This window comes from Rhinolophus hipposideros (genome assembly GCF_964194185.1).
Source record: "Rhinolophus hipposideros genome assembly, chromosome: 10".
In the NCBI taxonomy this organism is placed as follows: Eukaryota; Metazoa; Chordata; class Mammalia; order Chiroptera; family Rhinolophidae; genus Rhinolophus; species Rhinolophus hipposideros.
Genome location: NC_138056.1, coordinates 73,864,047 through 73,880,343, shown reverse-complemented (window position 1 = coordinate 73,880,343; position 16,297 = coordinate 73,864,047). Strand labels below are relative to the sequence as shown.

At 39.4% G+C, this 16,297-nt stretch overlaps 1 protein-coding gene across 7 annotated transcripts in view; it reads right to left on the bottom strand.

Moving 5' to 3' along the window:
- The window catches only part of GRIA4 (glutamate ionotropic receptor AMPA type subunit 4), a 393,116-nt gene that overhangs the window by 64,714 nt on the left and 312,105 nt on the right, over positions 1-16,297 (bottom strand). For all 7 annotated transcript variants that reach the window (XR_013994147.1, XR_013994148.1, XM_081062108.1 and 4 more), the window contains exons 7-9: positions 16,000-16,158; positions 4,112-4,279; positions 2,806-2,910 (exon numbers count right to left, since the gene is read on the bottom strand). Coding sequence is in view for 5 of the 7 variants with exons in the window: in XM_081062108.1 (XP_080918234.1) it covers positions 2,806-2,910; positions 4,112-4,279; positions 16,000-16,158 (432 nt within the window). In the remaining 2 variants the exon portion in view is untranslated. The remainder of the gene's footprint in view (positions 1-2,805; positions 2,911-4,111; positions 4,280-15,999; positions 16,159-16,297) is intronic.

Below are 16,297 nucleotides of genomic sequence, written 5' to 3'. Positions count from 1 at the left end.
GTTTTCAGACATATTGCCAAATCTCACCAGTACAGTGTTTCTCATGGTAGCTCATTTTTAAGTTTAATAATCCTGACAGAATGCCAAAGTTGATTGTTGCCATAGAAAAATGAAGATAGATGAGTGTACACCATTTCACACTTCTTATTTCTTTTAAGAGTCTTAGATGAAGGTCAGCTGAGTGTGAAGGTGTACTCTTCATCACTCTCCCAACTTACTCTTTAACTTTCATCTCAAAGAAGCTTAATTTTTGTGAACCATCATAGTTCAATAGACCATGAAAAGATTGAGTGCTATAAATAACCCACTTGATATTACCACTGGTTATTGCCAGTTTCTTTTTCTCATTACTCTTTCTTTTATATACAGACCATTTTACATTTTGTACTTACTGTTTTGTGAAATATGGAATTGTCTTTTGCATTTTAGAAAGTTTCTGCTTAAGTGGCTAATTTTGCAAGATCTGGTTTATGGCAAGAAGGTGTGCTGATTTTACTTTTGTCCACCAGTTAGCCAATGTTTATGGGGCCTGTGGAGTATTTTGTCTGCTCCACAGCTAGCACGGGGACTTTGCTTATAATGAGCCTCTTCCTTTCTTATTGCTGGCTGTGTGCTGATAAAGTGGATGTTTACATGGAACCCCCTAAATTTCTTCTGAAGAGCGTGTTGAGACACGCTGAGTCCCTTGTTTCAGGCAGTGTCCTTAGAGAAGCCCATCATGCAGCTTGGCTTCCCAGCTGTCATCCATCTCTTGCCCTATCTGATGCAAATCAAGTAGGCTCCAGGCTACCCTGTTTTAGTTGGCAGCCTGCACTCAAGGAGATGCCACTAAGAGGCTGAAAAGTTAGAGATGGCTTTCATGGCAGCTCCAACTCTCTCCTTCCCACAAATATGCAGAAGCATACCCTATGAAAGACTGGAGCAAAACACAACTCAGAAAGCCTTTGCCATTTTCAATGTATGACTTAATTGTCCTTCCTCCAACTTGTCTTCAGGTTCTTGCCTCTTCCATTTCTATCTATCCGAACTCTAACTTCATGACTAACTTTAAATCCCACCTCCTCCATGCAGCCTTCCTTGATTTTTCTTTCCTCTTTAGAATTTCCACATGCCTTTTTAGTGATTTCTTCCTCTTTAGAATTTCCACATGCCTTCTCTTTAATTATCATATGGAATTTATTGTATTTTACCCTACTAGACAATAAACTCCTTTAGAGAAGAGTCTTCTCAGGCAAGGTAATGATGTAGAAAGGTTCTGGAGTTAGACATCTGAATTTGAAATCTTTGTTTTCTTACTTACGGGCCTTAAACGAGTAACCATGACATATTGGACCCAAACATTCTCATTGGAAAAAGGGACATAATAGTACTCACATTATAATTTGTTGTAAGGATTAAATTTCATCAAGTCCAGTGCTTGCGACACAGCAGGCATTTCATAAATTATAGCTATCATTATTATATTAAAGCAGGAAAGTATATTTGGGAAAGAATTTTTGAACAGCTAAGTGATGAAACAAATAGAGTTTTTAGATAAACAACTTAAACATCGCTTTCCTTGAGCATCCTAGTTAATCCTAGAGAAATGGAATGTTAAAAATTATATGTGTTAATTATATATGTATAAAATGTATGTAACTAATTACAGTGATGGGGTTAAATGGCTCCCTTATATAAAGTACTTTTTGGATGTTGGGAAGACTGCTCGTAGGCCTCGTCATGTTATAAGACCAGTAGAGTTACCTTCTGAAATCCAAGTATCTGGCACGAACATCTTCCTGAATAACCTCTCCAGCCCCTTAACTGGAGTTTCTTAGGTATTTCTCTCATTCTCCAGTCTAACAATAATCTTAATAATCTTATTTTCTATTTGCTCCCTCCTTTGTTCATTTAAATGTGTTTACCTGCTTACTTCAAAAACATTCAGCCTGTTCTAAATATGCCCACTCATCAGAAATAGTTTTCTTTATTCTCTCTCCTAAGTGATTACATGGAGGTATTTGACCTAGAATAAATTTTGTTTTGTGAAATTCATTTTGTTAAGCCTTCAATTAAAGTATTGCTTCCACTTTGGATAAAGGATATAAACAGTGTACAAATTAATTTGTTTCAGCTTGGGCACATGATTAAATATCAATTATATTACACAAGAATTTATTTCAGCTCAGATGATCAAGAGAGTACTACTATATTTTGCCATGTATAATGCACACCCACATTTTTGGCCCAAACTGTTAAGGAAAAAAGTCTTTCATGTTAATTTTTTAATTCAAATTTTTATTTGTTTATATTTAGGTGTTTGTTTTTTGTATTATAAAGGAATTTTAGCATTTATTTTTTAACATATTATGGTACAAGAAATTTTATGTAACAAATAATTACAAAACACAAGAACAGACATAAGGTATAAGAAATTTTATGTATAAATTTAAATATAATTTTATGATATTTACACATCATGGAAGGCCAAGAACTCTTTGTTGTTGCAAGTTCGTCAAAGTTATAGTATTCCAATTATAGTATTCCAATAACAGGTATCGTTATTGATTTCTACAGTTATACTTTTAACTCATAAGCATAAATAAAAGAAATATTTATATAGATATGGAATTAGTACACCCCATGTATAATGTTCATCCCTATTTTTCCGTCACTAATTTGGGCAAAAAAGTACACATTATACATGGCAAAATACAATACTGGTAAGTACACACAATAAAAAAATATAGACTGCAGTTACCTTTCACCCGTAAGCCTTTAAAAATGTCAAACGCAAAGTAAGCAAACAGTTCAAGTGTGGCTCACCTTTCTAGGTCCTGTGCTCTTTAGCTCAAACACATCCATTGTGTAATTGACCCTACGTCCATAGTGGTCAAACTGAACATTCCCTGTCAGACCTTGAATTCGAACCTATGAATGAAAAAGAAATTCCAAACATGTATTCATTTGCCATTTCACTTATAGAATTCTCAACTTCATCTGCTAGGCTTTCCACCACACATGAGTGTGGAACCATAAACTATAAGCAACTTATTAAAGAAACCATGGGGTATGTGAGCTACTGTGATAGAATCTGAAAGAGGAATATCAAAGGAATATATAAGCAATTCTACTATATAAGATGAATATGTTTCAATTTATAAGGTTTCCGTTGTAACTGACAGAATACTTTCTCAGTATTGAAATATTGTTTATAGGAATGGAAATACAGTTTGTTTATAGTTACTTTTTAGTTTTATCTATAGATCCACATAATAAATAGCTCTGATAACCACATCAGATCATATTTCTCCTTGCTAACATTAAGATACAAGAAGTTCAAAAATATGAATATATTTTTGAAAATGTGCAACTGTATTTTATTCCAAATTTTCTTTTTATTTATTTTTACTTATGTTCTGAACCCATGGCACTTCAGAACATTTAACATGTAATATTAAAAATGTAAACATATTACAGTAAACATTCTAAAAGTAGTAAATAAATTATTTCATCCAAGGTTACAAGGCAATTTAAAGATCTGCTGAGGTTGTCATTAGTAGTGTTTTCCAAATATTTCTGGTTCTTCCCCATTCTGGGACCAAGGTTAGGTTTGTATTTCCTGAACCCCTTGGGGTTAGCAAGGCCTATATCACTCTTTTCTGACAAATGAGTTGTGAACAAATGAAATGAGCGTCACTCCTAGGCTAGAGTTTAATTACCAGTTTGAAACCTTCTACAACTTTATTTCCCTTTGTAGTGTTCAAAATGGAAGCTGCTCTGTCAACCTGGGTCTCTGAGTGATTACAATAAGCAGAGTGGCCCTGCTAATCCAGTGTGTGTTAGTGAAAAATACTCTTCTATGGTTTCAAGCTACTGGAACTTGGGGTTGTTTATTAGTAACTACAGCATAACCTAGCTTATTCTGAATACGCATCTACGGAAGATATAAACACCACTATTCTACCCAGTATTCTCTTTAGAAATGTCTCAGAAATGATAATGACTTCATATATATTAAGATTACAATTGTAATATATATTTATTCTCAGATAAATTATTCTGTTTTTTTGAGTACTCCACTTTAACAGGACTGTAAAATAAATTGAATTTAAATAAAAGTCTGAGTTACCTGTTTGAGTGTCCTTTCCATGTCAATTCCCTGACCCCATGGAGCAGCAGGGTTTGCCAGACAATCTCCAGCATTTCCTCTCCTTGAAATATCAATTTTCTGCCTTCTAAGATTTCGAAAAGTTTCGGCCATAACAAGGACTCCATCATAAGTCAGAGCAGATGTGTACTAACAAAGTGAAAGTAATTATAACGGTAAGTGTTAAAATCTTATCAATCACCAGAAATAGTCTGGAGACTTTGTGGATTGATGACATCAAGCACCATCCTGTCTGAAAGAGTTAAATTACTGATAATTAATTGACTCTAGCTTCAGAAATTTCTATTATTGCTTGATTATAAAGACTGTATACCGAATTTTATTATTCTGATTTATAAAGGAGAACACACATACTGAAAAATAAAAATTCTAATGCACAGTTGTCCAGCAGTTGGGAGAGGGACGTCTTTAATAGGCCAGATCTTTTTGTTATATCCAAGTCAAAACACTAAAGTATAAAAAGCCAAGTACAGTGTTGCCGCCACAACCTGCCTTGTTGTAGCCTTTCTCTGCGGTTGAGCTCCAGGAGGGCTGGGATGTCTCTTTCTTTTTCTCCAAAATGCCTACCAAGTTTTCCTGAGATTTAATACATGTTTATTGACGTGCACTGTATACCACTGTTGAGTTCCTCAGAAGAATAAATGGAAATGTTTGTTGTTACTCATATACTGGATGCCAGAAATAACATCTACTTATGTAACAAATGTACTTGCTCCAGTCCCTGTGCTAAATAGGACTGAATATTGTTATGCCCAGGGCTGCTGAGTGTGTTCTGGAAGGTGAAGCTATTTCTCTAAGTTTCCACTGTAACTTAGGATCAAAGTCTGGAAGTGAGATAAGCTTGTCTGCTTTGTGATAATCACCCAATGCTTCTCTTAGAGAAAACAGAGTCCTCATGAAAAGATTATTAAGGTTAGGAGAGGAAGGAAGGAAACAACCGAGAAGAAAATGTAATTTGTTAGGGGGAAACAAACAAAAAAACAAACACAGGAAATACTTGTGGACTTTGATTAGAGAATTCCTAAACTCAGGGAAATCATGGCATGATTTATTTGAAGCATGGCAGAGCGTCCACTGCCAGTCACAACAATAACTACATTACCTCAGGAATTCTACATTGTCAGTTCCACATGATTAACACACTCTAAGACTGTACTAGGGGTAATTTTGTGCTGTGGAATATGGACAATGATGTCCTTGATTTGTTGCTTATAAACAAAGAAAAATCATGTGAAATTCAAATTGTGGAAAGTAAGCACAGGCAGTACGACTATTAGGCATAGTAGCTAACATTTCAGGGAAGAGAAAAACTAAAATATGGTTAAGATAATGAGTACAAATTCTAACAGATAAAACTTTCAACGGTAGAGAACCTCATTAAAAAGCTTCATCAGAAAGATGTAAACGAGACATGTAAACATAGAGCCTTGCTATGTATTCCTCAAGGACATGACAGAAAAGGCTTAAGGACAGACATACACCCTCACAATCGGAATGGGGGGGCTGAAGGAAATTGAGGTGCTTAAGCCAGGTGACAAAACAAAGATGAATATACCTCTGCACCTACCTGAACCAACACATCTTTGAGTATAGAAAGCCTTCAAATCACCTTCTGGTAGGGCAAGAAAATAAAAACGAGAAATAAAGTAGAACTTGCTAAAGACGTATGCAAGAGAAAAATGCTTGTATTTTAGGATCAAGAGAGGAAAAATGAAAAATATTGTTGCTTTTTCAAGAGGGAGAAAGAAGCTGAGAAGAGAGAGCACCAAAAAGCAAATGTATTTGCTGTGTTTTAAAAAGTCCATTCATTCTTATGAAACAAGTGAACTAGGGGAAAAACAAACAAACAAAAAAAAAACACAGATCACACACAATGGAGCAGAGCAAAGCAGATGTTCAGCCGGAGTGGCTAAGGCCTTTGCTAGGTCATACAGATGACAGATGGAAAGATGCAGTAGTTTAAATCTTTAGACTTTACCTTTTCAGAGGATTTAATTCATTTCCATATGTCGCGCAGGGAACCCTGCTCACTGCGCCATTTGTCGTGCAGGGTCTCAGCTCCTACTCCCCGCCCAAGAGCGCAGGACACGGTAAGGCCAAAAAGGAACACCCACGGAGCCATAGATAGGGGAATCAAACCAATATATTCTCGCTGGTGGCTGGGCTGGAGACACAGGAAGCAGGATCTACATAATCTGCCTAACAGCAGTCCGCGCTTGCCAGCCACCATCTTCTTGCTAGCCCCCATTCCTTTTTTCTGCTAGCGTAGCCACAGCCGTTATATTAGTGGCCAATGGCCTACGGGTTACAGCTGACGGCCAACTAGCCACAGCTGCTGGCATCTGATCACAGTTGATGGCCATTTACTACCCGAGCCAGCACCTTTCTATGTGAGGCCGAGAGCCTGGAAACTGTTTTTTGGGGTTTTGTCCCCACACTCCACCCCTACAGGGTCTCGCCTCACAATCTACGCGACAAGCGTCTTCTGCGAGGGGCCCTGTGCAAGGAGCCTGGAGGTGAATGCACTATCCTGAACACAGCCAGGCTCTCTGGGCACAGCCAGGGTTTCTCAGGGCACCACCACAGTACTTCTGGGCACAGCCAGACATCCTGGGCTTCTTAGGGTACCACCTGTCTCCCCGGGCACAGCCAGCTTTTCTCAGGGCACCACCACAGTACTTCTGGTCACAGCCAGACTTCCTGGGCTTCTTAGGGTACCACCTGTCTCCCCGGGCACAGCCAGAGTTTCTCAGGGCACTGCCACTCTCTCTGGACACAGCCAGACTTCCTGGACTCAGCCAGGGCCTCAGGGCACTGCCACTCTCTCTGGGCACAGCCAGACTTCCTGGACACAGCCAGGGCCTCTCAGGGCACTGCCACTCTCTGGACACAGCCAGACTTCCTGGACACAGCCAGGGCCTCAGGGCACTGCCACTCTCTCTGGACACAGCCAGACTTCCTGGACACAGCCAGGGCTCTCAGGGCACTGCCACTCTCTCTCTGTGCCTCTCGGGGTACCGTGCTGGAACAACAGCGGCTCACATCAAGGTGCTTACATATTATCAATGGCGGCCAGTCAAGACACAAAAGCAAACATCAACCAGTCCCACTACATGATGGTATGTTCCCAAACAGTCAAGCGTCCATTAAATTAGGGATAGAAGGCAATTCCCCATAGTCCATAGTCATTCGCCAGGGCTGTCCTGGGGGTGAGGGATGACCTTGACCTCACCCTCATCTCCCAAGGAGGACTCAACAAGCATTTCCTCCTGGGACTAAAAGTCCTGCATCCGGGCTGCCTCAGCAAGCAGTTCCCAGCCCACAGGGCAGCAACAACCTTCGCTTTCTCCGCTTTCTCCGGCCTCTGCTGGTTAGGGAACCATCCACATCTTTCCACCCCTCCACGGGAATCGAGCTCTCCGGCAGCTGCTCCTCCTGGTCTTCCTCAGACTGAGCTTTCATACGCACAAACTGCTCCACTGCCCTTCGGAAAGCTTTGGCCAGCACCGTATCCTGCCGACTACGCCATGTGTCGCGCAGGGAACCCTGCTCACTGCGCCATTTGTCGTGCAGGGTCTCAGCTCCTACTCCCCGCCCAAGAGCGCAGGACACGGTAAGGCCAAAAAGGAACACCCACGGAGCCATAGATAGGGGAATCAAACCAATATATTCTCGCTGGTGGCTGGGCTGGAGACACAGGAAGCAGGATCTACATAATCTGCCTAACAGCAGTCCGCGCTTGCCAGCCACCATCTTCTTGCTAGCCCCCATTCCTTTTTTCTGCTAGCGTAGCCACAGCCGTTATATTAGTGGCCAATGGCCTACGGGTTACAGCTGACGGCCAACTAGCCACAGCTGCTGGCATCTGATCACAGTTGATGGCCATTTACTACCCGAGCCAGCACCTTTCTATGTGAGGCCGAGAGCCTGGAAACTGTTTTTTGGGGTTTTGTCCCCACACCATATGTCTTATGATACTAAAGTTCAAGAAATCATATTTATGGGCACACACTTCTAGATGGCATCTAGAAAATTCTTATTCTCATAACACTTTATTTTGGTGCAGGGTAAAATTAAATGTTTTAAAGAGTTATTTACTGCTTTACCAGTGGTTAGAATGGTGAAGTGAGTTCTATTTACCAAAGTTTGTAGATAACAAGATAAAGTTTGGCAGAATTATAAGGCAGTCACAACAGTCTGGGTTTTGAGAAGAAAGGACTAGATTAATTCTAATTCTGCTATTCATAGTTTAACAGGAAAGTGGAGTATAGTGTTTAGCTATGAAACACAAAATAGAGAAAAACCAAATAAAACAAGATAATAATGATTATCTCCTGTGGTCATTGGGAGGATAAACTTTCATATCAAATCTGAGCGCTCTTTGAAAAATGTGTTAGTTACTGGCTAGAAATGGTGAGGACTACAAAGATGACTAAAAGATGGTTACTGCCCCAAAGGTGTTTGTAAACATGAAACAATAAGTAGACAAATAATTATGGTAGGTCCTTGGTGAGCATTACACAATCAAATATTATTCACATTACAAAGGAGAAAGGGATCACATTAACTAGAGGACTAAGAAAAGAAGGCTTCATAGGGAAAGGGGAGTTGGAAATCAAAGGCTGGAGAATGGTTAGGTTTGGAGTACAGCTGAAGTGGAGCAAGAAAGCAGGGCCTGATAAGGAATGAACAAATTTACAGCTCCCCGAAAGGGAGCAGAGGGACACACAACTGGAAAGACTGGTTAGGCCTATGTTGTGGAAAACCTTTATTCCAGAAGATTTTTTTTTGAAGGCAGGGAGTGACAAGATCAAAATTGCAATTTAAATCTTGGTTGAAAATACTAACCACATCAAGTATAATTTAATTAAGTACATTTGTCCTCATTATTTGTGGATTCTGCATTTGCAAATTTGCTTACTTGGTAAAATTTGTGACCCCCAAATCAATACTTGCAGCAAGTCATTTGCAGACATGTGTAGCACGGTAAAAACTTGAGTCACCCAACACACATGTTCTTAGCTGCAGTCAAGCAAGGCACGGCTCTGACTTGTTTTGTTTGTTTTCTTTTTAAATTTTTTATTAAAAATATAGCTAACATACAATATTGTATTAGTTTCAGGGGTACACCATAGTTATTCAACATTATATACCTAAAGAAGTAACCGCTATGATAAGTCCAGCAACCATCTGACACCGTACCGTACTATCACAATATTATTAACTATATTCCCTATGCTGTACATTACATTCTTATGACCTATTTGTTTTATACCTGGAAATTTAGACCTCTATTCTCCTTCCCCTTTTCCTCTTTTTTAAATTTATCAATTGTAATTGTTGACATTCAATATTGATATTATTATTTTCTGAATTAAATATTAAAATAATTTTAATGTAATCACTTCGTTCATATTAAAATAATATCGAGATAAACAGAGCATAGGTAAGTAGAAAAAGAGCATCAAGTGCATGTGCATTATGGCTACAACTTTTTTTTTCAATGTTTGACTTGCATTTTATTACTTTTTTTTTTAACTAGGTCTTTAGTTTAACTATTACATTGTTTTGTATACCTGAAACTAATAAAAAAATTTTCAATATTATTTTATATTAATTTCAGGTGTACAGCATAGCAGTTAGACATTTATGTAATTTAAGACGTGACCCTCCTGACTAGTGTAGTACCCACCGAGCACTATACATAGTTATTACCATATCATTGATTATATTGCCTGTTTTTACTTTTCATCCCCATGACTATTTTGTAAATACCAATTTGTACTTCTTAATCCCTTCACTGTTTCACCTTGCTCCCCAAGCCCCTTCCATCTATCACACCAACAAATCTAGTATCCATGTGATACCATTCATAGTTATTACAATATTATCGACTATATCCCTTATGCTATACCCTATATCCTCATAACTACTTTGTAACAACACATTTGTACTTCTTAATCCCTTTCCCTTCTTTTGCCCACACCCCCAACCCTCCTCTCACCTGGCAAGCATCAAAATGTTTTCTGTATCTATGGGTTTGTTTCTGTTTTATTTATTTGTTTTGTTCTTAGATTCCACATATAAGCGAAATCCCATTGCATCTGTCTTTCTCTGACAATGTCCACTCAGCAAAATGCCCTCCAGGTCTGGTCTGTTCATGCCTCTGCAGATGGGAAGAACACATTCCCTTCCCTGGCTGGCAATATTTCTTTGCATACATGTAACAACCACTCTTTATCCATTCATCCATTGACATATGCCCAGGCTGCCTCCATCTCTTGGCTGTTGTAAACAATGCTGCAATGAATACATGGGTGCACGTATCTCCTCAAAAATAGCTTGGGTTTCTTCAGATAAATACCCAGAAGTGGGATTACTGGGTCTTTCTTTGTCTCTTGTTATAGTCTTTGTTTTCAGGTTTGTTTTGTCTGGTATAAGTACTGCTATATTTTTTCTGTTTCTATTTTCATGTAATATTTTTTTTCTATCCCATTACTTTCTATCTGTGTGTACCTTTCCATCTGAAGAGAGTTTCTTGTAGGCAGCATATGTAAGTGTTTTGTTTTCTTATTCAGCCCTCCTATGTCTTTTGATTGGAGCACTAATACATTGACATTGAAAGCAATTGCTGATAGATATGTGGCTATTGTCATTTTATTATTCATGATTTTATTTTATTTTTCTGTCTTAAAAAGTCCCTCTAACATTCCTTGTAATACTGGATTGGTGATAATGAACTCCGTTAGGTTTTTCTTGTTTGGGAAGCTGTTTATCTGTCCTTCGATTTTAAATGATAGCCTTGCTGGGTTGAGTGGTCTTAGTTGTACGTCCTTGCTTTTTATCACATTGAATATTTCCTGTGGATCCCTTCTGGCCTGTAAAGGTTCTTATTGAGAAATCAGCTGACAATCTCATGGAAGCTCCCTTATAAGTTACTAGTTGCCTTTCTCTTTCTGTTTTTAGGATTCTCTCTTTGTCTTTAACCTTTGCCATTCTAATTATAGTGTGTCTTGGTGTGGGCCTGTTTGGGTTCATCCTGTTTGGGACTCTCTGCACTTCCTGGACTTGTATGTCTGTTTCCTTCACCAGATTAGGAAAGTTTTCAGTTATTATTTCTTCAAATAGGTTCTCAATCTCTTGCTTTCTCTCTTCTCCTTCTGGTACTCACCCTTATGATGTGAATATTGTTATGCTTGATGTTGTCCCAGAGGTCTCTTAAACTGTCCTCATTTTTTTAAATGCTGTTTTCTTTTCCCGAATGTTCTGATTGGGTGTTTTCTGCTACCTTGTCTTTCAAAATGCTGATGCAATGCTCTGCTTCATCTTCAGCCTGCTGGTGATTCCTTCTAGTGCATTATTCATTTCAGTTATTGTATTCTTTACTCAGACTGGTTTTTTTCTGTATGCTTGCTATCTCTTTGTTGAAGTTCTCACTAAGTTCCTTGAGCATCCTTATAATCATTGTTTTGAACTCTGTCTCTGGTAGGTTGCTTGCCTCCATTTTGTTTAGTTCTCTTTCTCAATTTTCCTCCTGTTCTGTCATTTGGGATGCATTTCTTTGTTTCCTAATTTTGGCTGCCTCTCTGTGTTTGTTTCTATGAATTAGGTAGATTTGCTATGTTTCCCAGTATTGGTTGGGTGGACTTACATAGTAGGTGTCCTGTCTGGCCCAGTGGCACAGTCTCCCTGGTCATCTGAGCCAAGTGCTCCAGGAGTGTTCATTGTGTGGGTTGTGTGTGCCCTCCTGTTACAGTTGAGCATTGATCTCTCTATTGGCACTCAATGGGTCAGATTAACCCTCAGGCTGACTGCTTGTGGCATTTGGCTATGTCCACAGTTTATGGACTGCTGTGTGGGAGGCTTACCCCACTGAGTAGGATTTGCCCCAGTGGGCTCTGGTGACTCTTGAAGCCACCCTTTTTGTGTGCCACTTGTGGGACTAATTTGGTAGTGCTCTTCTATGGTCTGAAGCCAATCTCCAAGTTTAAAGGTTCCGAGGCCTCTTTGGAGGCTGTCTGGTGCAGACCAAGGTCAGCCATTGCCTGTGATTGGCTGGGGGCTACCTGGTAGGAGCTACAAAACAATCTGCAGTTGTTTGCTGCCTGTGCTAAACCAGGAGGCGTGTGGTAGAGGCCACACTGCAAACTGAGGATGGCTGCTACTATTATCAGTGTCGTGCAGGGTGTCAGGCGGGGCAGCCTGCAGGGTCTCTGCTCCCGCTCCCCTCATAAGAACGCAGGACACGGTAAGGCCAAAAAGGAACACCCACGGAGACATAGATATGGGAGTCAAACCAATATATTCTTGCTGGCGGCTGGGCTGGAGACACAGGAAGCAGGATCTACATAATCTGCCTAACAGCAGTCTGCGCTTGCCAGCCACCATCTTCTTGCTAGCCCCCATTTTTGCTTCTAGTGTAGCCACAGCAGTTATATTAGTGGCCAATGGTTCACTGGTTACAGCTGACGGCCAACTAACCACAGCTGCTGGCCATCTGATCACAATTGATGGCCATTTACTACCCGAGCCAGCACATTTCTATGTGAGGCCGAGAGCCTGGAAACTGTTTTTTTGGGGCTTTGTCCCCACAATCAGGCCTGGGACAACCCTACAAAAAGCCAGGACACCTGGAGGCCTGCTGCCCCCTGCCAGCTCCCTTAAGGTTCAGACACTGATAAAGCCTCATGTATTACATGAGTTAAGTAAGGCAGTGTCTCAGAGAGTCACTAGAGTGGAAAGAGTTGTGATTACCAGGTTAATGTAGATTCTTGTTTGGTGCCAGTGCTGAGCCTGGAGTGACTCAGCAAAAGTCTCAGAGCACACTGAGGCCAGTAGCCACCACATGGGGCTCATGGACTCTGATAGGTTTCCTAGAAAGAATACAATGCAGGAGGGGCTATCTGCTTGCAGAGAAAGTGCCTCCAACATTGAGTGAGTTGTGTAGGGTGGTGTCCCAGCTGAGTCAACAGGGTTGAGAAGCAGAGCTCATCAGGCCAATCAGATTCCAATTTGGCCTGTGGGGGTGGGCTCAACATGGAAAGATGGCGCCTGCCTGCTGGCTGCATGGGAAGAGGAACTCTCAGCAGGAAAATGCCGACTGTCTTCCAGTCCTCCCCCTAAAACCACACACCTCAGTCTGTCACCCTCCCCCAGACGTCTCTGAGGCTCTCCAAGTCATGGTCCCTTCGCTGGAGCCCAAGGTGAGTGCCTGCAAGCGAGTGAGTCTGTGTGTGGGCTGTTTAAGAGGACACTGGGTTTCCTGTAGCCTTCTGTCCCACCTGAACTTCCCAGCACTGGTGCTCTAGGCTGGGGAGCCTGGTGTTGGGGCTTGGGGTCCCTCACTCCTCTGGGGAGAGCCTCCATGATTGAAGTATCCTACTGATTCTCAATCGCCACAGGAAGTTTTGGGGCCTGTTCATTTTGTGTCTCTGCCCCTCCTACGATTGTCTTGACGTGTCTTCTTCTTTATAATTTTCGTGTTAGGACTTCTGCTTGGCTAGACCTCAGATGGTTCTCCAGGTTGATTGTTGTGCAATTTAGTTGTAATTTTAATGTGTTCATGGAAGGATGAAGGCACAGTGTTTATCTACTCTGCCATCTTGAATCTCCCCAACTTCTTGTTATACTGTAAATAAGTGTCCTTTTGTGATCTATTTAGTGCCAGATTTTTCAGCTTTGTGCATTTTGCTGATGATTTCACTATTTAAAATGGCCCAAACGTATAGTGCCAAACTGCTGTCTAGTGTTCCATAGTGCAAGAAGGCTGTGATATGCTTTATGGAGAAAATGTGTTTATGTTAGACAAGCTTTGTTCAGTCATGAGTGCTGTTGAACAGGAATTTAATGTTAATGAATCAACAATGTATTAAATAAGGTGTCTTTAAACAGAAACACAATGTGTTATGTGTTGATCACTTGATAGCATGTGACAAGAAGCTTGCAGGACCCCAATTTTGTATTTTGCCTAGGAACAAGCTTTCAGTATTCACTCATTCAGTGTTCATGGCAACTTTATAGAACATACTACTGTGAATAAAGAGAATTGACTATATATATTGATTAAATGGCTATTGAATGCCTTGCATCATGTTAAGAACTGTGAAAGACGAGAAAATTATGTGTATTTATATATAAAACAAAGTGCTCAAAGCTGTGGCATATATAAGTCTAATTGGAAGTTATGAAATAGGAGACATTGGAATGGGGTAAAGACAAGACAGGGAAGAACTTATGACACCAATGTGTGCAGATGGGGGGACCATAATGAACACTGATGATATGTTAATATTATCACTGAAATGAAAAGAAGTAATAAGGAGGTACAAAACACTGCCAAAAAAGTTGAAGCCCATTCTAGTTACGAAAGCTCAGAGGGCAATAAGATCTTACACAGATTGTTTACAGAAGAAATGCTGAGATAAATAATGGTCTGACAACAGAATGTGTGAGGAAGGAAGAAATAAGATTGTGTCTCATGAGGAAGAGACAGGCAGGACAGTCTCTGCATACACTGATGACAGAATGAGGGAACCATGCTGTAGAGCAAACTGTCTAGATTAGAAATGTGTTCAAAAGGAAACTTCACATTCTTCTTTTTGTGTATTAACACTTGATATAATTGAGCTAGTAATAGGGATGATTTGTCTCAGAGCCTACTGGAAGGCAGACTAAAGGCAGACTAAAAGACTTCTCAAGGTTCTTTTAATCCTGAAGATGTTATGCATCTTGAAAAAGTTTTTGGCTTTTTTATATGTTTTCATATATGTTATCTAAGCAGGAGAAGTGGTGTAAGACAGTGGACAATGCACTTGTCTAGAACTCAGAGAGCCCATTATTTGGTCCTGGGCATTCCACAAACCTGGTTCTTGACTCAGGGACAGCCAATTAATGTACCAGTTTAATCTTGCATTTTTTAATCTGTGAAACCAGAGGGTTGAATACAGTGATTGACACATAACAGATACTCAATAAATGCTTTGCTTTGAAATTCCATGATTCTATTGAGTGGTGAAGATGGTATGATAGCCAAATTCCTACATTACAGAGGAGAAATTGATATAGCTAGTAGGGAAAGTTTTATAATTAGGAAATGGAAAAATTGAGACTCCATTTCCCTAGATTGTAGTTTTCTGGGCTTGAATTTCCAAGTTATATTTGAAAACTTTTTATTAGAATACACTGTCAGTAAGAGGTTAGTAAAAGTTGTTAAAAATTATGACACCTTATTATGTAGGAGCACAAAACTAAAAAGTTGGAGTTTAAGAAACATTACGCCATTATTTACATGATATCCAAGGAAGTCATCTATCTTTTCAGGTGAGAAAAAAAATGTGTTTATGATCAGAAATTTACCAGCTTCCTTTACAGATACCAATAACATACTTCTGCAATGTCTGTTGGAAAAAATTAAACAACCTTGACATTTTACTATTCATTTGAAGGAGAAATTTTTGCAGAAGCTTGTACATTTTACCAATTTCCTAATTTTATGTATTTGTTATCAATCACTTTGCAAATGTAGTTTTTATTTGGCTAGAACAGTTACCAATGTTGTTCACACTTGAAATATTTAGTTAACAAATAAGTTTTAAAAAGCATACAATTTAATCATGGAAATTCATATACAAAGTAATAATAGTAATAATAATAATAGTAAACTACTTGAGCTAATATCTAATAACTTTACTTTTACGTATAGAAATTTGTGTATCACAGTGATAGGGTCAAAATGCTTCTGTCCTATGTCATAGTGTGCCTAATAAAATATTACTAGAACTATATCATAAACTTTCCACCTTAAATTTTAAAAAATACTAAAAATACATAAAATAAAAACAAATAAATACCTTTGGAGGAGTCTCAGATCCTGGGTATTCTCTCTGATCTAGTTTCTTCCATCGATCCATTAATTTGGTTACCATAGGTGTATTAAAATCTACCAACTGGAATCCTGTAACATTGGCTCCACCATGTATAAACCTCTCAAGAGAAATATCCTTGAATCCCTGCAAAAATCAATATGACAGTTTGTTAAGTTTAGTTCAATATTATACATTTGAGCTTTTCAATGGTAACATAAATTAATAACAAATATATGCGTCTGACTGGATTCCTAATAAAGTGATGGCTGGAAATAAGTGGGCG